We start from the raw sequence: 23,389 nt of genomic DNA, 5'->3' as shown, positions 1-23,389 counted from the left end.
TCAATACAGTTTTCAGAATAGGTTCACTGGAGCAAAGGTCTACTTGACTGATAAACGAAAGGCAAGGAACTTGTACCTGCCAAATACAGTCAATACCCTGGAGCTGTATGCTAGTTCAAACATGTGAACCAGATTCCCTTCTCAATTCCTCCTGCACAGAGTGGCGAGCAAGGCTGTACAGAAAGCCTACCTCATCTAGATCCATCACTGTGGTGGCCTTTTTGTAGCCCCAATAATAATGGAAATAGCTACAGACTGTGTCCATGGCACAGGCCAATTCCTCCATCTGATTCCACAGAGAACCTCACAAAGCCAAGCAAATGTAACTGGTCTGCACATGTGCACAGGCCCTCAGGCATCACATAAACCATGTCTGTCTCTCTCCTGCTGGAGATGGTGGCTTAAGATTTCTTCCTAGAAGATAAGTTGAGTCTTTTCAGTTGTGATGCACTAGTAAAATATTTATTATTTTAAAAAATACATCTGCCTTGTCAGTGGGTGCTCTGAGTTCTGCCTACACACAAGCAAGGATTACAGCAACCCAGACACCTGGATGTTTCCAGAGAGATTACAGTACAAAATATAGCTGATGTTCTCTCACACACATTGGTTAAAAATTCAGTTTTTGTGAGGTCCAGGAATGAATTTTGCATTTCCAATCATTCCTCTTCATGGGATCGTAGCAGGGCGGAAGGTGACAATGACTCCCACAGGAATTTTTGAATGGGCTGAGAATGATGCGGTGGTCATGTCCAGCTCCCTCTCATTTCAATGGGGCTGGCAAAAGAACAGGTTCCAGGGCACTGGACTCCACACATTGCAACATCAGGTAAGGGTAGAATGCTTAAAGCTTAAGCCCAAGGCAACCACGTCTATTATTGTTAGTAACCCTTCAATGCACTTTTAATTTGGGAAACAGTCACTGGCAACCAACCATTTTTATACTCAAACTCCAACACCTTCTTTTAGACTTGTATCCACTGAAATTGCATCACCTCTTCCCCTGCTCTGAAATGAAGTTTAAGAAATCCATTGAAAAAAATACCCTGACGCAAGGGGGGAGGAAGCAGATACATTCTCAAATCTACAATCCTGGATCTTGGAACTCTCACAATCAACATACAAAGGAATTGTCATTATGCAACATTTCCCTTAGTTTTTGTAGGAAATTGTTTGAGGCACATCATAACAGATAAACACACATGACCTATTTTCCTGCCTCAACAGGCAACATCATCAATGACACCTCAACAAAATCAGAGAGACCTAGAAATGTAAGAAATTTCCAGAATTGTTCGTACAGAGATTGATCTGCCCAGGGACTCTTCCTGTGCAACCTTTTCTTGAAGTCATGGCACTACCCCCCTCTGTGATTCCACCGTTTCAATTTCTGCAAAAACCATAGCATGCTAAGAACACACAGCCACATTTTGGCAAGATTTAATAGGAGCAGTATGCAGAGGCTAAAATGCCTAGACCCACAGTGGCACTTTTCCAAGCACATGAAGCCGCCAAGGAGGAAAAGTTTTCCACTACCCTCCCAATCTCGGACGTCGGGCTGGGTTTGGGTAGTCATTGTGGACATGGTCAGAGGCAGCTTCTCATTCAGATGTATTCACCTATTCCACAAGCATTGAAAATAAAACAGAGGCATGGTTCTGGGCTCAACTCTTACAGGCCTCTCTCGAAGATACCTGGGAACTGTAGATGTGAGGAACAGAAGCAACAAAATTTTCACTACCCCTCGCGATGCTACAGTTCCCAGAGCTCCTTATATTCTAAGACTCTACTTTTGGCCATCTGGTCCTTAGAACAACTGATGAACTCAACAAAAAAAAAGTCCTCCAGGGATTGCTTGGGTGCTACCAGACCCCTTGCTTGAAGCTGGATGTGTATTCCCTGCATATTTTTTGAGCTCTATGTTTCTCTGAACCATGAGCTGATCATCTCAAAATCATGCCCACAAAAACTGTCTGATTTCCCTTGAATAAGGTTGATCTATTGAAATGCTGCCAAATAGCTACCTCTTGTGACAAGGTGAGATTTCATCACTGGCCTATTTATATTTTGGTACCAAATGAGATTTTGGTTAAAAGCCAAAGGAAACCAAATGCTTGAAAATGTCCACAGGTACTTTTTTATTATTTGCTTGAGGCAGTAGAATCCAGCATGAGCCAGGCAAGCCCATTCTCTCATTAACCCACTTCGGCAACTTTCCTGCCGCTGCCACCCACCACTCGCTCGCATTTCATGCACAAAGAGCTGTCTTTGGAAAGGCGGGTCGCAGCAAGCCAGCTACGAGCAAGTGGCGGTGGAGACTTTGTAGGGAGAAAAGGGACCTGTCCGTCACAGCGCCAGTCCTCTGCGTCTCTACATGAGTGCTCCAGCTCCTGCCTCCCTAATCTTTTTGCTGCGTTCCCATGCAGATGGCTTGCTGATCTCCTTCTAATGTTTAGTTTAACATGTCTCTGGTTAGTGCCAGCATATGACAGTACTGACAGCCATGGCTGTTCCTTTTTAAATATCATGTCAGAAACACGGTGCAATAAAGCCGCGGATGCGCTCCATGGCTCTGCCTACCATTAGGAGAGTTGGCGCTTTGGTTTTAATGAGGACAATCTGCATTTCGGGGGCTCCCCCCCCATGTGTCAGGCTGCTTGGACAAATCAGCAGCACATCACGCTGGCCAAAAACCAAGTGCTGACAAATGTAGATATTTCAAATTTAATTGACACCTAAATGTACTTAAGACAGATAAAGGAAAAGGCAAAAAAAAAAGGGGGGGAGGGGGTGCCTGAACAGTGGGTCTGGGCATTAATGATGGGAATTCTATTGTCAGGGATCGTTCTCCCGACAGGAAAGCAGCTCATTTATTCCAAGTGAAGCTTTAGCAAACTGCAGAGATCCCTCCGGCTGCCCTTTGGACAAAGGGCTGGATGAGCTGGCCCTCCTTTCACAACACGACAGTCCTGTTTCAGACATCCTGGTTCCTGTGAGCACCAGCTGCCTGACACAAGCAGGCTCCCGGCGTTCTTCTGAGAAAAAACAGATTCCCATTACTTAGCCCATGAGGCCATGGAACAGCAAAAAGGACACTCCTCTCTGCCCCAGGATGACGACATCATCGGCATCCTCCTCCTCCTCCTCCAGAATTGAATTCTCTCCCCACCCCCCTCATCATCCAGGACACAGGCAGAAAGCATGTGCAGGGCACAGAAGGTGCCTTCTGATTAGTAAGTCAAAGTACTTTATTCTTCCTTGTGTGTGCATGCGTGTGGGGGGGGGGGCGATCTAGTTGCGTCACTGAGAACATCAAATCCCACCCCAAGAAAAGGTTACAAAATACACACAACAGGTTGGCCCTTGCTTTGAAATAATACAAAAAGGGACCAGTTACATTGTGGAAGAAGGTACCCCCCAAACCCCCAGAAGAAAAAAATGAGAAAAAATGAGCTGAGAAAAACAAACAAACTGGTAAATTAAGATGGATGGACATTCTTTCGAGATGGAGAGATGTAGAAAAGTGCCACAGCATTGCCAGGAAGGGGAACTCAACGGGGGCCAAAGCTTGTGAAGCTATCTGCAGAAAGACCACAGTGGGTGCTCCCGCCCACTCTTCTAGAGCAAGTGTGCTAACAGCGGTTGGCAGTCTCTGCCTCTAGGGCAGCACAGCTAGTTTCCAAGGGAGTTTCCAGCCCTCTGCCTACAATTCTGTGGACACTTTTGGCACAATGTGTATATTAATGAGGGTCTATGGGAATTCAATACCAGGGTCTGTCCGTTCCCTAACTGTGCTAAGTCCAAATATCATCATCATATGCAGGAGATATCTACAAATGCTGTAGTTTGGCTCTCTCCTTTTTTTTTTTTTTGCTGTTGATAACTATCTCCTCATATTTCTCTATAACATAAGGCAAAGATACATGCCACAGTCATGGGAGTGATTTTAGCACTGATAAATGCCAGTATTTGGATAGGCCTAATTCTCTTCCCTCTAGAATGCTGACAAAAATACTGGAGAGAATAAGAGAATCAGCTATTTGTCTCCGTGCTCAAAAAGGTCTTCACACATGAACTACTTGCGGATCTCCTCTACAGTGCAGGAAATGGAGAATTCATAGTCCAACTCATAAGGCTAGTTTTTAGGAATGCTAAATGTGAAGATGAAGAAAGATGGCCACTCAGTGCCTTTCTGAAGAGAAATCAAACTGGCATCATGATGCCCAAGTGACCAATCAGCATCTGAGTAAATCACATTTCGTTTACCATCACTCTTGGGACTGAAGTGAGGCGCTATTGGGTGTGCTAATGTTCTGCCATTTTCCTTTGGTAGATAACCAGGGGAGACCTTCATCAGGAAAATGGGGGATCCTGCCTTCACTAGGGGACCATTTCAGCCTCCCTCCACAAAAGAAATTAAAGAGGAAATCAAATAGGCGTCAGTGTTAGAGGCTTTGAGGAATTGCGAGGTTTGAATAAACCACAGGAAATTTCCCTCCTCCTAAATATCTTTCTTTTGATTAATGTGAACACCACAGGACTTGAGTGGGCCAATTGCCTCCACAGCCCTCTTTCCCTCTTTTTTATGTTCTCAATTTTTTCTTGAATTTGGAAATTAATACTTTTCTGCATACCTGGAAGTAGCCCTCCCAGTATGCGAGAACCCCTCACAATATCATGAACCTTGATATTTATTTATTTATTTTATTTTATTTATACCCTGCCCTCCCCACAGATGGGCTCAGGGTGGCTAACAACATTCAAAAATACATTAAAAGTCACAAAAACATAACATCAATAATAATTTTTAATAAGTCATTAAAATAGTCTAGGAGCAGGCTATTTAAACAAATATTGGGAGTCCGTATATGGGCATAGCAGATGGCTAAGGGCAGCCCCGGAAGAAGTGGTGGTCTTAGATGGAAGAAGGACACCTGCTGGCACTCAGCCAAAGGCTCGGCAGAAGATCTCTGTTTTACAGGCCCTGCGAAACTGTAACAGGTCCCGCAGGGCCCGGATCTCCAGCAGAAGAGCGTTCCACCAGGCTGGGGCCAGGGCAGAAAAAGCCCTGGCCCTGGTGGAGGCCAGACGGATGTCCTTGGGGCTGGGGACCACCAGGAGTTGCTTGTCTGCAGAGCGCAACACCCTGCAGGGGACGTAATGGAAATTATACCCCACCTTTCTCCCCAATGGGGACCCAAACTGGCTCACATTGCTCTCCTCTTTTCTATTTTATCCTAACAACAACCCTATGAGGTAGGTTTGGCTGAGAGCGTATGACTGGCCCAAAGTCACCCTGTGATCTTCCATGGAAGAGACGGGATTTGAACCTGGGTCTCCCAGATCCTATTCCAATACTCTAATCACTATGCCATGCCACACAGGCTATCAATATCTGCCTGATATTCAAGGGAATTCTTAGCTTACCTATAGATGCAAACCTTGGTGTAGTAAGTTCAATTTTAACTAAAAGGTTAAACTCCTTTGTTGCTAAGATGTTTTGCGGCTGCTAGGCAATATGGCTGCACTGTAGTTTTTGAACATTTCCATTAGTTATTTTTATCACTTTTGGGGAGGTGGGTGCGTGTTAATGTTTTATTTGTTTCACTGGCTGCCATAAACTGTGAAAATAATAGCAAAATATGTACGACCTCCCCAACCCCCTTCCTCTATCCCAAAGAGAGCTTCTCCCCAAGGGTATGGGGTGACAAATGCTGTTAGGTCTCCAGGGAAGCAGGACCTGTGGGAAGGACTCATGTTTGGTGCTGCACTCCCCTGAGCCACTTTGCTTGCTTTAACACAAACTGGCTGGTAGCCATTTTCCACATTTCACAAGGTTGGGGGTGGGGAGGCAAAGAGAGGAAAAGGGCTCCCGCAGGCTTCACAGTCATTTGAGACAGCAAGGATGGCAGCCCCAGTGTGGCACTTGCAGCTGAGAAATCACTGGCTGATTGCCATCGTTCCTAGAAAGAATGGCTTGGACTTGATTTCCCACCCCCTTTCTAACTGTCAGGATGAGACTCTGGGAATCACTCATAAATTACTAGTAGGGTGTGGAAAGCATTTAGATCTTGAGCTTGAACATAACTATGTAACATTAGTACAGCTCCCTGCCCCCCAGTGAGAAATTTTCCACCAAGGACAGTCTAGATTTTCTCAGGAACTGGGCAATTAATATACTTGAGTAGCAACAGCCAACTGGATGGCATTAAATCTGTAAGCCCATGACATCACCTCCTGGATGTTTAAATTGACTCCTTTCTGGAGATGATGTGATGGAGGAACAGTGGCTCTGCACCCCAATCTTTGTTGCTTCTCTGTTAAATTCCTCCTGTGTACATCTTCCAGAAGGGAAGATAAAATATCTTAAGCGCAAAAATAGTAAAAGCAATAGGGGAAAAAAAAGACGACATATGTTTGTCACAAGTGGACACATTTCCATGTTTTTTAAAAAATATGCTGCTGCCCTCTCTTTGAATAGTGGAGCTCCCCGCAGTTGCTTGAATTCACTTTCAGAGTTCCAACCTAGCAAGTTCAGGTGTTGTGCTTAGATTAGAGTAAGAAGGTTGGCTGTCTGCAGGGATGTCTCCCGGCCTCTTCCACAAGAGGGCAATCACGTTCCACTAACAGGAGGCTCTACATTCAGAGGCAGGTGGCTGTTCAAAAATACTTCCCTAGTTAATCAGTAAAGTTAAACATTCAAGGAGAATACCTCCTACTCACCTCTCATCAAAATGTATTTCTCAGTGTTCAAGACCTTTGAGTTTAATCTTCACATGCTCTATAGTACCAGCATTAGGAGTTGACATTTTCAAACAGTTCAAGCTTTATTGCCTCCAAAGACACAAGGGATCCTTTGCTCCTGTCCAGACTTTACTCTTCTCGTCCCAGTCCCATTGGCACATTTATAAAGGGAGGAATCCAGAGGCATGGATACTCACTGCTCTGGGCTGGAGACAGAGGTCCTTCGGCTATCAACAGCAATGTTGCTCTTTGGCCTCCTGACGACATGGGGTCTGGGTGGTCGAACCTATTTGATGAGAAGTGGAGGCATTTTAGCAAATCTGCTTAAGCAGCCATACCATGCACAACAGCTCTGCTAAAATCAGCCCCTCACCAGCTTTGACTCAGCCTGCATTTTGAAAAAAGTCCTTTGTTAAAGCCAACCTAGCAGCAAAACGCCTGATCCAACGGAGCACCAAATACAGACGAAAGCGATTTGCTCTGAAAGCAATGAATTCATAGGCCAGCACATCTCTCTTTGGTATGATTCTGATATAGATCAAGGTGAGGGTGCTTGATTTGCCACATGCACTTGTCACGCAGAAAGAAGACACAGCAGGCAGTAGTTAAAGGTTGTGAAATTTGGGGCATGAACCCCTCATGGTTAAGCTGCAGCAAAGTCAGAATAGGTGCATAAAGACAAGGCTAGAAAAAAATATTTCAAATTTCTAAGAGCCACCACTGGAATGTTAGGTGCCCAGCTGGGTAAAGATGGAGACAGGGCTCGTCTGCTTCGCCACCACAATTTCTAGCCTGGCAGGAAGATGATATGTATTACAAGGGAAAACTATAATGGACAAGTACCCAACTGTCTCCCTGCTACATAGCTGCTGATACTAAGCCCAAATCCTATTCTAAACAAAAGCATGCTGTTGCTTTTATGGATGCTAGCTTACTTCCAAGTAAACCAGTAGCCTTGTTTTAATTTTATTTTTACAGGATTAACATGATTGTGGCATCCTGGAGACATCCTGTAGAATGAATCACAACAGAAAAGCCAATGGATTACAGAGAATGATATATTAATGGACTGGGTGCCACTGAAGACTGTGTGTCTTTCATCTGTTTAATGGGATGGATTGTTGGGGTTATGTTCCCATTAGTGTTCCAGAGCTAGACTTGCGTGTTGTATTCAAGTCCTTTCAATAAAATATAAAATTTTCAGTAGTTCAGTGACATTTTGGAAAGCAATTTTCAATCCAACTTGTCGGAAGCAACATCCCACAACCTGGAGATGCTGCATGTCATTTAGTGCAACAAACAAGAGAAGCAGAAATGTAACAGAGGCAATATGCACCACTCAGAGAAGCAACCTTAACCAAACCACCTTGGTCAGTAAGATGACATATTTACATATAAATAAGATTATTTATATCTCTCCTTTCCTTGTGACTCAAGGAGGCTTACAATTAAAACACTGCCCTTTGAAACCAATAGAATAAAACCCAGACACCCCCTCTCCACAAAGACTGGCAGGATAAAAACCATACTCATGGATAGGTTGCTATGAAGATGGCTCCTGTCAGTCTCTAAGAGAACCTCCTTGGCAGTTGGTCCTCAGTGTAAGCCCGCCCTAAATCTAAGCAATATGAATTTGTCAAAGGCTCTCTCTCATTGACGGCTCTCTGCTGCAGGGAGCCCCTGGCCTTGAATGAATGCCCTGTTTCCATGAGACTCTGAGGACTTCAGGTCTTCACTTCAGCACCGAGAATATGACAGTCTATTGAACAAAGTGTGTGGGTGGGTGGGGAATCACAGCTATCCCTACACCCTCAGCAATCTTTCCCCCTTTTTAAGTAGTTGTGATTGCGGTAGTTTTTAACTAGCTTTAATCTAAACATGGAATGATTTGGTTGTACATTTTTATTGTTTAATTATATGATGTCAGGTGCTTCGGTAACTGTTTTAAAAATAAGCAGACATAAATATACCAGTACATAAATATATTAATAAAACAAACAGCATATGTGGATGGGTATAATCAAGCTACTGGCAAATGCATTACAGGCTTCCAGGAGTAGCTACCGTGGCAACAATGCGGTGGGACTCATATGAAAAGTTACAAGAAATCTCGCACTTTGTGTGGCTAGCGTTCCGTATAAAAGCCACTCTGTACATTTAACCTAAGAAAAGCCATCAAGCACCAAGACTTTTGTAAAAGGAAGCGCATACCATAAGCTCTCCTGGTTCATTGTCCTCTGAACATGCAAGACGGCAAGTGTGTCTTCAAGCTCACCCCAACTCCAACAATGAGCTGCAGGTTTTCAAGAGGCAAAAAGGATTTTCACAGCACGAGTTTTGCCTCTGAACTGGAGGAGGGGCATTCTCGACTGTAAAACTGGTTGCCTGAGGTTTTCAGCTGAGGGCCCTGGTGAACCTGCTTGCTCAACCCGAAGGGCCTGGTTCATAAAGCAGGAAACTCCACCATTGACACGCAGGTTATCATGGAATAATCATCCACGAAGGCAATGGCATGAATGAAGCAGAAATGGGGGGGCAGGGGGTGGCCTGGGGTCCCCTGTGAAATTGAATGCCACTAGCCCCCTAGGAAGAAAGGAGGTCAGATGCTAGAGGCCCATGAGACTCTTTTGCACACAAGGCTGATTCTTCTTCTGCAATCAAGACGGCTTAAGGGCGGCGAATTTATGGCAGGAATAGAAGGATTAAGTTTGCGGCAACTTCGAGTGAACTTGCAAGGCGGTGAAACATGGGGAAAAAGAACAACAGAGCTAATTAGAGGAGCTGAGCTGTCAGAGAGCGGCTGCATGGCTCAGCGCCAGCAAACAAAAGGAATGGCTTGGCAAATCAGCAGGATCGATGGAGGAGACTGCTTCATTAGGGATGATAAAACACAGAGAGAGGGAAAGGCAAGAGGGGGGGGGAGAGAGAGAGAGAGAGAGAGAGAGAGAGAGAGAGAGAGAGAGAGAGAGAGAGAGAGAGAGAGAAGGAAAACTGTTTAATTAAGCCTAAAGCTGGCTTGTCACTGTGCTGCGAACACTTTCACCTTTGGGGCGGCCCTCTCGGGGCAGGGAATGCAGCCTGGCCCCACCAGAGACAGCAACTGCACAGCATCGGGGGAGAGATGCTAAAGAGGATTTTGTGCCAGACTCTGACAGGACGGCTGGGGAAGGGGGTTGGGGTTGGGAAAGAGGCCAAATCCCAGCTGGATTTCAGAGGCTACCAGAAAAGGAGGGTTAAATGCACCGTGAATGTAAACGCACCGTGTGCGCTGCTCAACCAGGAGGGCAAATGCCAGACTTACAAGGCCTGAATGGGCAGTTAACAGGCATACCTGCCTAACTGGGGACACTGCTTAACCTTGTGGCATAGGTGGGATCTGCTTTCCTTGAAAAATGGGCAGAAGTGTTATTACAGGGTTTTTGTTCTCCCATGTCAAAGGAAATGGCATCCAAAGCGTAAAGCAGCTATTTTTTTAAAAAAATCTAAAGGACTGCCAGCAAAACATCAGGGCTGAAGATGCCACTGGCCGGGGCTGAAGCGAGAGAGAGATGGCCAACTGGCCTGTCATCAGCATCTATAGACTGAGGCGTTCTGGGCTGTCGAAACTTCCTGAGCTCTTCCCTGCTGTAATATGCTATAAGGCAAGAGCAGGGAGGAAAAGGAGCACATTCCATCGAACCCTAACCCTGCCCCAGCCTCTGCATTTGGGAAACCGCGGGTTGGGATAGCAGCAAGTCCAGCTCCAAAGCCAAGCTGCAGAGCTTTGTCCTTTAAACTGCCCATAGGATTTTTTAAAAAAAGGAGTAGAGAATCAAAGATACTTAAAGGGATTTATTAAAAGAGTGGAAACCCTCAAGTGTGTTGAATGTACATTCCTCACTGGGGGGCAAGGCAGGATAGTACAACTGGATTTTTAAATCTGCACAACTGCAGGGAGCTTCTGCAAATGATGCATAGCAATATTTTGGAGCATAGGCTCAAGCGCACTGCAGCTTGAAAGAGATCTGGGTTCCAAATTAAAGTTTTGTTCCCATCTCACCACTCCCAAGTGATTAAGAGGCTCTGGAGAAATTCACACAGTCCACTTCAAGTGGTCTTCAGCCCTCTCTCACTGTTAGGGGGCATGTTAAAAAAACAGGACATCCAGTGTTCTTGTACTGTGTCCAAATTGACAAATGGGAAATGCAAGAATACAGATCAAGGTTACATCCTAATCTTCCTGCACTTTAGGAGGCATGGGTGACTTTGGCTTTAGGCTGCAGAGAACCATACCACCTACATGGCTCCCAAGAGCAGTTGGGCAAGACCAACGTATTTCCTTTGAACTTAACTTATGCAACCAATTTTGATAAACCGGAATGCCTCGCAGGAATGCCCTATCTCCACTGTGCAGAAAATGACTGTCCTGCATCCCTTGATGAAAGCTGGCCTTCCAGGATAGCAATCAACTATGAAAGTGCCTTTTCTTGTTAACATTTTCTCCACATCTTTTTGGGCAGAAAAAACATTTGCATGAGCAGGCCTTGCTGAGGACTACTCATGCACAGTAGTGAAGATCTAAACAAACCGTGAGAGATGGTCTTTGACACTTAAGAACAAGTCAGACTTGAAACAAGATTGCTCAGTAACGTTTTGCCTGCAGAAATCTCTCTAGGGAGCCTTACACCTCTACCAGAAGAAGCAAGTGACCCAAAGCTTTTGGCTACACACAGAAAAAAAAAACAGAGGAAATTTGTTTCCTGGGTAATGAATCTCAACCAATCCTCTAGAGTATCCAACGTCAAGAGCTCTGAACAACAGATCCAGAAGCAATCAGCACCACCTTTGACACATGTGGGAAGGGAAATTATCAGTGCATAAATCCATAACAATTACTTGCCCAACTAAACCCCCCACTGTTAAGACATGCTCTCTCACTCAATCTCATGCGCTGGAAGTTACGAGCAAATAGCACACCCAGACAACAAACAAGAGAAGTCTAAAGCAGAAGAGGGACTCCATTAGTTTTAGCAAGACACTTTGATCTCACTTTCATATAAGAAACTGGATTAAAGAAAGCAGCATCCTCTAGTAAAATCAGGGCAGCCAGTGCAAAAATCCCCAAACCCAGAGGAAGAGCCATCAAGCATGGACTGACACCGACCAACTTGTTTGGGCCAGGAGCTGTTAGTGTCGCACAAGTAATCCCATCTGCATCTTTACAGGCATCTGGTAAAGACAGCAAGCAAAGCAGAAGAGAAAACGAAGAGGGGACATAGTTTGAGCTTGTGCTGATTCTGCACTGACTGGGATTGTGCAACATCATCCGTTGTTGTTTGAAAAGGTATTTGTCTTTAACTACTTTCTGATTACAGATAGAGAGAAGTGATCCAGTTTTCATTGGGTGGCTCCAATGACATTTCCATTCTCTTGTGTGTTCAGAATGCAAGAGATCATGCAGTACAGAAGGTAAGCAGATATCATGTGCACAAAGCGAGGTCTACAAGGGACTTCATAATTTTCTGGCTGCTGTTTATGTGCTCCACAGTTGTGGATCAAAGAAAGAAGAGACAAAAGGCACAATCCTGCTGAGGGCTTTGGCCTTAACAAAAGGCACGGAAAGGCAGCGGATCTGAGGAACTGCTCCTGTGCCAGCCTTGGTGACATGAACAAAAGCTACATAAGGGCAATATTCTGTTCTAGGTTAACTTCCAGTGGGAGAACCTCTGTGCAGATGGAGAGAGGAGAAGAGGGCCAGCTGGATTTCTGCCCCAGGCCCCAAGTGACCTCTGCCAGCCTCAGCATTCTCCTGCTTCCCCTCAGCCCACCTTGCCCTTGTCTAGCATCTGTGGGAAGGGCAGCGTAGAGAAAGAAAAGGTTGAACAGCTTGCTCTGCTGTTGGGTGTTATAACCTCTCCCTCTAACCATAAGTAAGGCTGAGGTTTAAATCAAAAGTTTTGGAGCACATGTTGTGGATTTTTGCTCCTTGAACCAGCCTGTTCAGATGTTTCTATCCTGTTGTGTCAACATTTTATTCTTTTGTAGAAAGGGTCCAGGCTTTAAGGACATGGACCCTAGTGAACATAGCAAGTGTCAGCCCCGTTGTGACTGAGGCACCATTTCTTTCATGAAGACTGCATCTCTTGTCAGCATCTTGGGGTGGGTGTTATTATTATTACTTACTACTACTAATTTAAGATGCAGCATCTGTTTTCACAGGTCAGCTCACATCTTTGCAAGCTCCTCAGCTAAAACCGTACATTGAACCTGAAGGATACCAGAATAAGGGAATCCCCCTGAGAATGAAGGAAAGACATCCCAAGAATAAGAAGAGTGGTGGTAGCAGAAGACCTTGATGAAGACCAGCAGAGCTAAGGGCGGGTCTTGGAGCTGAGCACCACCAAAGAAAGGCACCAAGAAGAGGAGCGCCTGTTGGACTGGATGCAAAGTTGGCAAGTCCCACCTAGCATGATTTAGTAAGACTACGGAGCACGTAGGGTTAAAAAACACAGCAGAGGCAGAATATCCAGCTACTCACAGGCCTGGATGAGCGATGGATCTTGGGAGGAGGCGGTCTTGCAGGACGAACACTAGGCTGTGGCATCAAATTGGAGACTTTAGTCATCATCACATTATGGATCTGTCATCTCCACATACATTTAGTTCAGAGGAATCATTTCCGATCAGTGCCTTAGACCTGCCTGCCACTTTTGTGACAGAAACATCTTGCAGGTGATGAATACAACAGCACTGGGAGAGGATGTGGGGATAGGGATTGGCCTCTGTTCTGCTATACATGACATCTCAGTAACTTTCTGGCCAGATCACACCCTTAAAGTAAAGTGTATTCTCTGTCCTCCCCCGCCCTACCAATATTAATGTGCACACTACTGGCATCAGGTATGTCATTCAAGAATGGTGAGAAGAACCTGCTTCTATTTCTCCTTAGGGGAGCAGAAAGACCACTGTTGTGTTTCCATGCCACAGTCTTCTGTGCCCTACAGCAATGGAAACACTTTGGGGGAAAATACATCTCAGCACTAAGATACAGAAAACACTATGTCCATAAAGAGTGAAAGCAACAAATAGCTGTGGTGGTGGTCCACTAATCATGAAGATAGGCACAGTCCCCCAAGCCTCTCTCTGTGAGGGCAAGAAGCATTGTAGTTCTACAAAAAGGAATCCTCAGACTCCCTGGGTGCTGTGATGGTGCCAAACATAACACTCTGGATATACAGAAGGATCAGGACTGGATACAGGGGATTACGGGTGTGCACTTCGGGTTTCCAATTCGGATTGATTCGGTATTTCCGAATCAGCCTCAGCGCTGCTGAACCGATTCAGAGATACCAAAGAGGAGCTTTCCAAAGCACTTCGGAAAGCTTCGGGTAGAGCAGCAGCAGCCACAGCACTTTTCTTGCTGTTTGCAAACGGCAAGAAAAGTGCTACTTTCAAGCTTCCCGCACTTTTTTACCTGATGGGAGGTGGGGGAGGTGGTTGTAGTACAACACAATGAGGGGAAGAGGAGGGGGTTGTACAACCCTTTCTTCCCCCTCCCATCAGATAAAAAAGAGCAGGAAGCTTGAAAGCAGCACTTTTTGCAAACAGCAAGAAAAGTTCTGTGGCTTCTGCTGTTCTACCCAAAGCTTTCCGAAGTGTACTGAAGTGGTTTAAATACCCAAATTTAGGAAATCCTAATCTTTTGGGGGTGCACACCCCTACAGGGGATGTATCTAGCCACACTCACACTTACACTTTCTGCTTTCTGGAACAAAGATGATGTTTTGCTCAGTTGTCTCATTTTGATGGTTATATTGGTTTAATTTTTCCATTTTTAAATAACATGTTAAAACACTGCAATCATATCCCATGATTATCTGCCAGGGCAAGGTAACTAGCCAGTGGAAAGGAGCAATGGCAAAGCTAATACACGCCCACTGCCCAGACTCATTCTTTGCCAAACTTTGCTTTTTAAAGTTCTGGGCAGACAGTGCGTACACACAGTGTCACACTCCAAGCATATTCATAGGACATGAAGATTATATTTAATAAAAACAACACCTGATTTGCAGTTAATGTGTTGAGACAGCAAAACACATTGTTTCCAAAAGGTCAGAAGGGGAAGCTGTGTTGGAATATCAGCTTAATTACCTAAGCTGCAGGATGAATGGGGACGAAGCTGTGGATGTCCAGGCTGCTGAAGGCAGCTAAATTACAATTGCGGGCCTGTGGTGGAGGCCCAGGAAAGGAGACAGTATTTAAAAACGTATTCATCTTCACTGCTTTTCTAACCATGAATTCCTTTTCTGAAGGCAATGTAGACATTTCCTTCAACTCACGAACTGAGTCTAGATTCTTCTTGAGTCTTGATTACCATAAGGCACTCTGTGAGGGCTTGCCATGGGGGTGTTCAAAGGGAGGAGTCCGCTAGTGCAGAGCATGGCAACTGACCTCCTGATAGGAATGGCAAAGGTGGAGTGTCTCGAACCAGTTTTCCTAGTGCAACTGACCCGGACATGTGAGGGCGCTGCTTCAGCCCAGTTTACCATCAAGAGACCCTCCTCCTAGATGCTCCTTCACAGCAAAACACACACACATATACCCCCTCTCGTCCGCAAACTAAATACTAACTGGAGGAGGGAAGCAGAGCATAAATTTTTAAATTTAAACATTTCTACACTGCCTCATAACAATTTGAGGGCAGCTTACATAGTAAACACAACAGTCCAGTTTTGTTTTTTTAAAAAAAATGCTGACATCAAGAGCCAAAAACAAAAAACACAAACTAAAGCAACTATGCAGCAGTATGAACAGTATTCCAATGTCAGCTGGAAAAGGAAAAAAAAACACTCACAAAAGGCTTGAGAAAAATAAATGTTTTTATTCAGCCCCTAAGACGCGAAACTGCAGATGCCAGGTAAGCAGATACAGGAAGGGAATTTTTAACACACCACCACATAAAAGGCCCAGTCTCTGGCTACCACCAGCCTTACCTCTGTAGATAGCACACGCAACAGGTTCTCTGCTAAAGATCTTAATGGTCAGCATGGGTCATTAGATAGTGCTGTTTCAGGCCACTTACGGCTTTACAGGTAAGAACCAGCACTTTAAATTGTCTGAAAATTAAAACGAAAGCCAGTAAAGTTTCTTCCTGAACCGGCAAGATGCTTTCCTGATCATTTTATCCAGGCAGATCCTTGTTGCTGCATTCCAGACAATTGCGGAGTCTTCAAAGGGAATGATGCAGTCACCTAGCCTGGGTGTAATCAGAACTAGGATAACTATGGACAAATCCTGCTTTTCCAGGAAGAGGCACAACAGGCAGACCAACCAAAGTTGTTTCTTGATAGCCACATCCCCCTGCCCTTTCGGTTTCCCAATGTCCCTTTAGAAACTCAAAGGCTAATCCTGAACGTCTTTCAGAAACATTGCAAGCTCCACCTATTGCATTTGTATGGTCTTCTCGCAGAAGACTGGAGGCTTTTTGGCCAAGACTAAGGCCACTGATATGAAATTAAAAGCTGTCTCATAGCCAGGGATGACAAAAAAACAAAGAATGCCACGTGGAAGTCTTACTTTACAATGTCCAATTGAAAACAAAGACCAGAGTTCACATAGTTCATTTATACTTTAATTTTCAATGTTATAGCCCATGGCTCTCCAGCTATGTTTGGTATAGGGCTTTAGCAAGCCTGCTAAAGACCCCAATGCTGAGCATGGCTTTTAGTGGTCCATAGAAATAACATCAGGATTCAGTGCTTGGCACACTTTCTTGGGTCCAGCCTGCTCCACTGAGTCTTGCTGATACGGGACAGATGAAAGCACTTGAGACAGCTTCAGAGTCATCTTATACCATCTGGGCCATAACAGTGGAAGCCTCCAACCTATTCTAGTGCACAAGGCTGTGAGCAATGGGACTCTTCCCTGCCCAGTCACCTGGATCATTAGCTCAATTCATTTGCACGGAAAAGCAAGGCGAGGTTTTCAGAGGGCAATATTGCTCAAAAAAGTATTCCCAGGCTTCCAAAAGTGTCACAGATGAAAAGCAACAGAGGGACTGGCACCCAGGAACATATTTCTTTGTGGGCCCCCCAAATATAAAATGGGGAGGTAGTTTTCTCCAAAAAACGGGGACACTACAGGAATACATTCACTCTGCGTACAAAGGAAACCTGTCCATTGCTGGCTTCAGCAGAGTTTAAAATCACAGCTAATAGGTTAACAACTGTTTTTCTTCTGCTTCAAATGAAGAATATCAGAAAGCCGGGGGAATATTCGGCTTTCCAATTTGTACCGACTGCTCAGTGCTCCCTGCAATGTGTGTTTGACAGGGCTGACATTTTGTACTGCTGTGAGACGGGGGGAGCGTGTGACATTTTTATTCATGGTGGCGTACGCCCTTGTAATGATCAGCCCCGGTCGATGTGCTTACTGCAGCAGCCCCCGAGCCCTCGGAGAACAAACAGGAGTCGAAGGTACCAGCAGCTCGGCTGCCTTGTTAGACACCACCAGGATCCTAACGAAGAGCAACTGCTGGAAAATTTCACTGTCAAATCCTCAAGGACATTGTCAGCAGAGAGCCAGCTGCATACATTTCTCATTTAAAACATGGAACATTCGCCAATTGCGTATTAAGCAAAAGACAAAAAGCCAGGCCAGGGTTTAAAACTTTCTTATTCCCCTTCCCCCTCCAACTGGTCATTCTTGCAGCTTCTCATAGAACTAGTATCTGGGCTTGATGCTAGAATTCACAGCTACAAAATCCAAGCAGACTGGACTGTTCAAGATGAAAATCAATGGCTATTAATGCTTGATTATTGGGGGAAGGGAGAGATATTTTAAGCTGCAAGAAAAACTTATTTTTTTTAATTGCAGCAACTGTCATTCCTGAAAGATGCCAGCATCTCTTTATGCAAACTAGGACCGTGTATGCTTAGCAATTTGAGATCCCACCCACCAGGACAGCCAACTTACCAGAGACAGCAGAGCACTTGGAAATTGGCTGTCCATCTCAAGCGTGGTGCAGCAGGGTAACAGAAATGAAGGGTCCCAGGAAAGGCTAGTTTATCATTCTTGGGCAAGGTCCTTGCAGGGCGGTGGGGTGGATGGAGATTCAAGCTGGCAATTGGGAGGCCTGGCAGAGTAACCTAAAGTTCCTACACATGATGCAAGTGGACTCAACACAACACTCAGGCAGCAATGGTCTAAAAAAATCCCACACTGCTAGGGAAAAGGCTGGTCTATCAACTGGGTTTGTTAATATACTCTTTGCCACACTGCTGTTCAGTTCAATTAGGAATCATAAAAGAACCTGTCTAAGGATGGAGAGCAATTTCCATCTCCTTCAAGAGGCCTGCAGTGCTGCTTGATAGTTATAGTCCGAGGTTGTTGGCTTGCATCATGGAGCATAGGCTCCGAGTAAGCAATTAAAAGGCCAATGTCCCATCTAGTTTCAACTCCACTTACCTGGTGGTCCTCTCCAGTTTTCCTGCCCAAGATCCCATCCAAGTGCCCTGCCAGGAACTGATCTAGGGGCTCTTGCTTGAGCAAACCAAACTTTTAGTCACTGAGACGGCTGGTATTTGGTGTAACGTGGAAAGAAACATGACAGAGTGGGACTGATTTTGGCCCAGGGCAGGGGATGATGGTGTACCAATGGATTCAGAAGCAGGTGAAGCTTGAGGAGAAAGGATGATACAAATGTAGGTTGAGGGCAAAGCTCAAAGCCTGATGGAAGGCTGACTCTGTTCCTTTCCCGGCTGGAAGGGCTGGGAGCAAGGAGTCTGACTGTTTCTAATCCTAATTACAGAATCTTCATGCCTTTATGGAAATGTGAAGGTATCTTCTCATCCTCTTGAGGTCTTCTTTGCTGTGGTGTGATTCCCATTAAATTTAACATAAAATATCTCTCTCTTCCAATGTGCCCAGGTGTAAAGAAAGTCACATGGTGAGGCTGAGTGCATTTTGCTTCCCCATTGCTAACAGCTTCTTCTTTACCCTGAGGATAATCCCCTCCATCCCTTTGCAAGCAGCCTCAATGATCCAATTTTGCATTTTGCAAATGGAGCTGGCCTATTCTTCTCTTCGACTTCCTAACAGCATTTAATCTTCTTACAACAGCAACAGAAGTCTGCCTGCCCATAACTGTGTTGTGTTTGTCCCCTCCAAAGAGGCTGTGTTTTAAGGTGGAAGGTGGGGCCTACATTTCCCTTGCTTTCTCCCTCCATAAGCCAACCACCTGACTAAGTAAAGAGCTTCATCCCTGGAAAGACAATGATTCCACCAAGAATTCAGAAGGTTGTTCCATACACTTCTTTAAGATTTGAATACAGTTTAAGGCTTCAGAAACTCGATAATCCACCAGGATGAGAGGTTTTGAGCATGGCTGATGGCAGAGTTTGCAAAGAGCTTGAGCAAACTGGCCTGTGAAGATGACTTCTCCTTCACATCTGTGTTCCCTTCAAGGCAAAGTACTGCTCACAAATCCATAGGCTTCTATCAATCTTTCCATAACCAGGCCATTTAAAAATTCTTGCATTACTCAGATGTATTACCAAACAGAATTTTGCATACTAGGTCCTTTCTATCAATTTAGAACACGGACATTTGTCAAAACTCAAGATCTCAAATATCATCCACTAGCCCCCTCAACCCTCACAGTTTACAGCTGAACGTTCCATCACTGGGCTATCCGTTCATGTATATGCAAGAGACACAAACAATGGAAGGAGTGGTCTCAAGCAAGGAATGAGTAGTATCTATAGCATACTGATTAACTTGCTGAAAATTATGTAGCTAACCACATTAAGCTTCAAAGCATTAAGATGCAGGTTGCCCTTATGCAGGGAAGGAAACAAAGACACACCCACACACCATTAAGGCGCCCAAAGAAGCACTGCTTGCCCCGAAGGGACCAAGCAATGACGCTCTAGAGCTGAACAAAGCAGCAAAAGTCCAGGAGCAAGACAGCTTCTCTCTCTCCCCCCCTCTCCAAATGCTACTTCTGTCCCGGCTTATCCTACTTTTCTGAGGCAAGGCGGTTGTGATGCAAAGTTTCCCAGGTAGTCCGAGAAGCCAGGGCAAAATTTCAGACTGGAGTGGAGCAAGAAGTAGTCCTTGTGCCTGGTGAGGCTGCCCAGATAATTTTTCCTGGATTTTGCTACTTCATCAATAAATTCATAGCTGACACTAGCAGTGTAAAGGAAAGATACAACTGGCGGCCAGCTATAGTCATGCTACCCCTAACGAGTTAAAATTAAATGTTGCAGTTGGCTCCCAAGCCCATCCCCCCTTCAGCTAATCTGTCACTTAATGAAGAAAAGCGCCCAGCATAGGACAGTGAGAGCGAGCTGCCAGCTCACTTTCAGCGAGCTGATTAAGGATGTTCAACCGACGGCAGCCGGCAGACCTCTCCACCGAAAATAAATAGACTGTATGCAAATGTGTTTGTCACTCTGACAGCACATCTCAATTAAGGCATCTTGCTGGGGCTGGTGGGCTGCAGAGCTGCCGCAGCCACAGCAAGCCAACTGCATTACTGATCCAGGGGCCTGACCCTCATCGGCATGCATGCATTTTTTCTTCTAATCCTGCTTCCCTTCACTCTGTGCCCTGATGTAATGCTAGCACACATAGAAAGCAAGTTATAGTAGCAGGGATGGGGGGGGAGGGCGGGGAAGCAGACCTCTTTCATCCTTCTCTCATTCTGGGGGTGTGCAAACACCTTTTATTTCAACTGCAATGTTATACTTTTGAAATTACTCATATGAAATTCAAAAGTGACATGAAAATTTCTCTTTTCATCTTTATAGTGGTTTAAAAAAATCAAAACAAGGGTTACAACTCACAGTCTGCATTGCTAAATGCTACCACTTTCTAGGAAAGTGGTGAAAGTCTTTTTATTTTGATTGTCTTCAAGCTGAGGACAGACATTGTCACAAATTAAAACTTGTTGGGGAACTTAAGAATTGTAACACTGTGACAAAATTACCCTTCCCCCCCTTCAAGTCAGACCTCTGAAGGAGCCCTCGACTCAACCCAAAGTGATGGGCATTGAAGACAACAACCCAAAAAAAGGGAGCAGGGGGGTGGGGGGAGAGGAACTGCTAAAACTGCCAGGATTTTTTGAGCAGTAGTAACGCAGACCTTTTACACTTCACATACATATAGAAAGAGTCCCAGGCACAAAACAGAGTCCTTTTGCTTGGTCTTGCTATCGGTTTTAATGACAGAAAATGGCCTAGTATTAATGAAAAGAGTGATACTAACTTTCGTTAGACTAAAACAGCAAGTGTCAAGAGATCAGTCTAACACCCATAATGGTCAATGAGAAAAAGTGGTGGTGTGGGGGTGGGGGGTGGGAAACAATGTTCTTGCATCCTAAGAGTACCTGAGCTGGAATAAGTGACTGGATGAATATCGTATTTCATTAGGAAAGACTGAAACTCTATTCTGAAAATAAGAGGGAGATATGGAGGTGTAGACAAAAGCAGCCATCATGGATACTCCAATGACTGACTGTGTTTGGCCATGTAGCAACATGGATTTCCCAAATGGTGGAAATTTACTCAAACAAAAACGTTAAATATTAATCCTCCTCCACTGGTGTTCTTTCAGTACTCCTCTACCCACTTCACATGAGCACTTGAAGCAATAAATTACTATTCTGATCTCATTTCTAATCCCTTAGTTTGTATAATGTATATTAAAGGCCAAATTTAAATTAAGTACTGACAAACCCAGTGATACCATGAGAGCCATCTTTCTCTCTCTCTCTCAACACAGCAGCAGCACAACTGGAAAGTTCATTTCAGTAGTATACAAGAACAGGTTTTAAAAATTATCAACCTCTCTAATATAGGCTGATTTTCACAAATATATCACCAAAGCCGTAATAAAAATCACCTGCCTGCAGAGCACCAGAGTCAATACGGAAATGTGGAGTATGCTATTAAAGAGCCATTAATTGATTTTCCAACTGCAGTTCATTGCTTTTGCTGTTCAAAGTGTGCCAAAGTGCTTATAATAATAAGGCGTTCGCTGCTGACACTAATGATTGGGCCAGATAACAGAAGACATCTTCAGCGTAGCTGTAGGGAAGGCAAATGTGGCTGTTCCCTGTAATGGCAGAGGCAGGTTGCTTCCCAGTGCGGTGAAAATATAACTGCATTCAGGAATGCAAACAGCCTCAAAATTACCTTACAGCAAAAAGGTGCACTATGCACACATGCGCACATCATGGAGGCTTCATGGCTGAGCCGGTGGAAGCTTTGGAGTAAGCCACTTACTCAAGTCAGCTTTGTACAGAGCCACACTGCTGCACATGCCCCCAAACTTATGTGGGCTTGTGGTGGTATGTAAGGAGAACAGTCTTGTACATAGCACTGCCCTCACATACACAAAGCTCTTCCCTTGTTTCATTGCGGTGTTTTTCTTTACATGTGGCCCACAAGCACTTCGTTTTCAAGGAAGCACTACAAAGCTGGGGGTCATGGACACATCTGCCTACAGTAAAGGCAAAAAGCAAGCCAAACCCTTGTAGGCCCAACTGAAAAACACACTTAAAATGCTAACTGCACACATCTAAGACACAAAAATACTATCTGAGAGACAATGTAGAGAAATGACTCCACCCCATACCTGCCCAAAATGTACCGTGATTGGTCTCCTGTCCTCTCGCAGCTTAGGAACTCTCTTCTCAGCCAATGGAGAAGGGGCTGCCCGTGGAAGTGAGTCTTCTGGCACTGTAGAGCAGCCGTTCTCAGCAATGTCCTGTATGGTAGGAAAAAACAAACTGTATGGCAAGGAATGGTCTGGATTATGAGGCAGAGACAGAAAAGAGGCATTTTCAAGGACAGATAGGTCTGACTGAGCAACTTTTGATGTTAGCATTGACAGTGGCAGAAAAACAAGCATTCATTAAAAAAAAAAACCATCAGCACACACGCTCTGTTCTATCACAATTTAAATATCAATACACATAGGAAGTCCACTTCTCTAAATTTCAGCAGCTGGAAGCCAATATGGTGAGCTGCACTTTTGAAATGACAGGGCAAAGGTAGAGGCAAAGGTACATTTGCTCGTACTCTTCACCTGCTGGGCTGTTAGGCAATGGGGGTGTTTTCCATGGAAAGTAGACAAGGAGATGCATCTGACAAGGCAGTTCAAGGTAGTTTGAGCAAGTTAGCCTGGACACCTAGTGGAGGGGAGGGGAGGTCCTCCTTGAGGGGGGCCTCTTAAATCATCCTGAAAGCTTCAGTCAGAAACTCCACCACCTGCACGAGCGCCAACATTTGAGAGTGAGGTGAAGCCAACTGTCAGTCCCTGGCAGTTAGGTCCCACAGTGAACACACAGGTGTTCCAGTTGAAGCAACTTTATTAGAGATCCACACAGTTCAGAGTGTTCACACAAAGGTAGCAATTGGCAGAAGTGACTATTCAAAACTGGGCACTACTATTACAGGTAAACTTCTTGCCCTTTGGGTTCGTTGACATTTTGGCACGAAAACCCCAAAGAGTTACATGGGAACTGATTAGCTTAGGCTAGACCGAGTACAGAATGAAATCATCGCAGTCTCTGAGAAAAGATACATTGCTCACTGCCCGCAGCTTGCTTGCAAGGACACTTGCTACAAAAGTGAAAGTAAATACTTTCAATAGATAACAG

The 23,389-nt window shown here is 44.8% G+C and overlaps 1 protein-coding gene across 5 annotated transcripts in view; it reads right to left on the bottom strand.

The window, feature by feature from the left end:
• Window positions 1–23,389, bottom strand: part of DENND1A (DENN domain containing 1A) — a 265,895-nt gene that overhangs the window by 7,867 nt on the left and 234,639 nt on the right. For 2 of the 5 annotated variants that reach the window (XM_054998222.1, XM_054998223.1), the window contains exons 19-20: window positions 22,363–22,494; window positions 6,942–7,030 (exon numbers count right to left, since the gene is read on the bottom strand). In XM_054998222.1, the coding sequence (XP_054854197.1) occupies window positions 6,942–7,030; window positions 22,363–22,494 (221 nt within the window). Of the gene's footprint in view, window positions 1–2,819; window positions 3,036–6,941; window positions 7,031–13,261; window positions 13,319–22,362; window positions 22,495–23,389 lie in introns of those variants that run through there. The other 3 variants (XM_054998226.1, XM_054998225.1, XM_054998224.1) reach the window with 3 other exon arrangements.

The sequence above is a fragment of the Eublepharis macularius genome, chromosome 14, assembly GCF_028583425.1.
Source record: "Eublepharis macularius isolate TG4126 chromosome 14, MPM_Emac_v1.0, whole genome shotgun sequence".
Taxonomy (NCBI): domain Eukaryota; kingdom Metazoa; phylum Chordata; class Lepidosauria; order Squamata; family Eublepharidae; genus Eublepharis; species Eublepharis macularius.
Note: the sequence above shows the minus strand (reverse complement) of the source record. Positions and strands in the feature narration are given on the sequence as shown.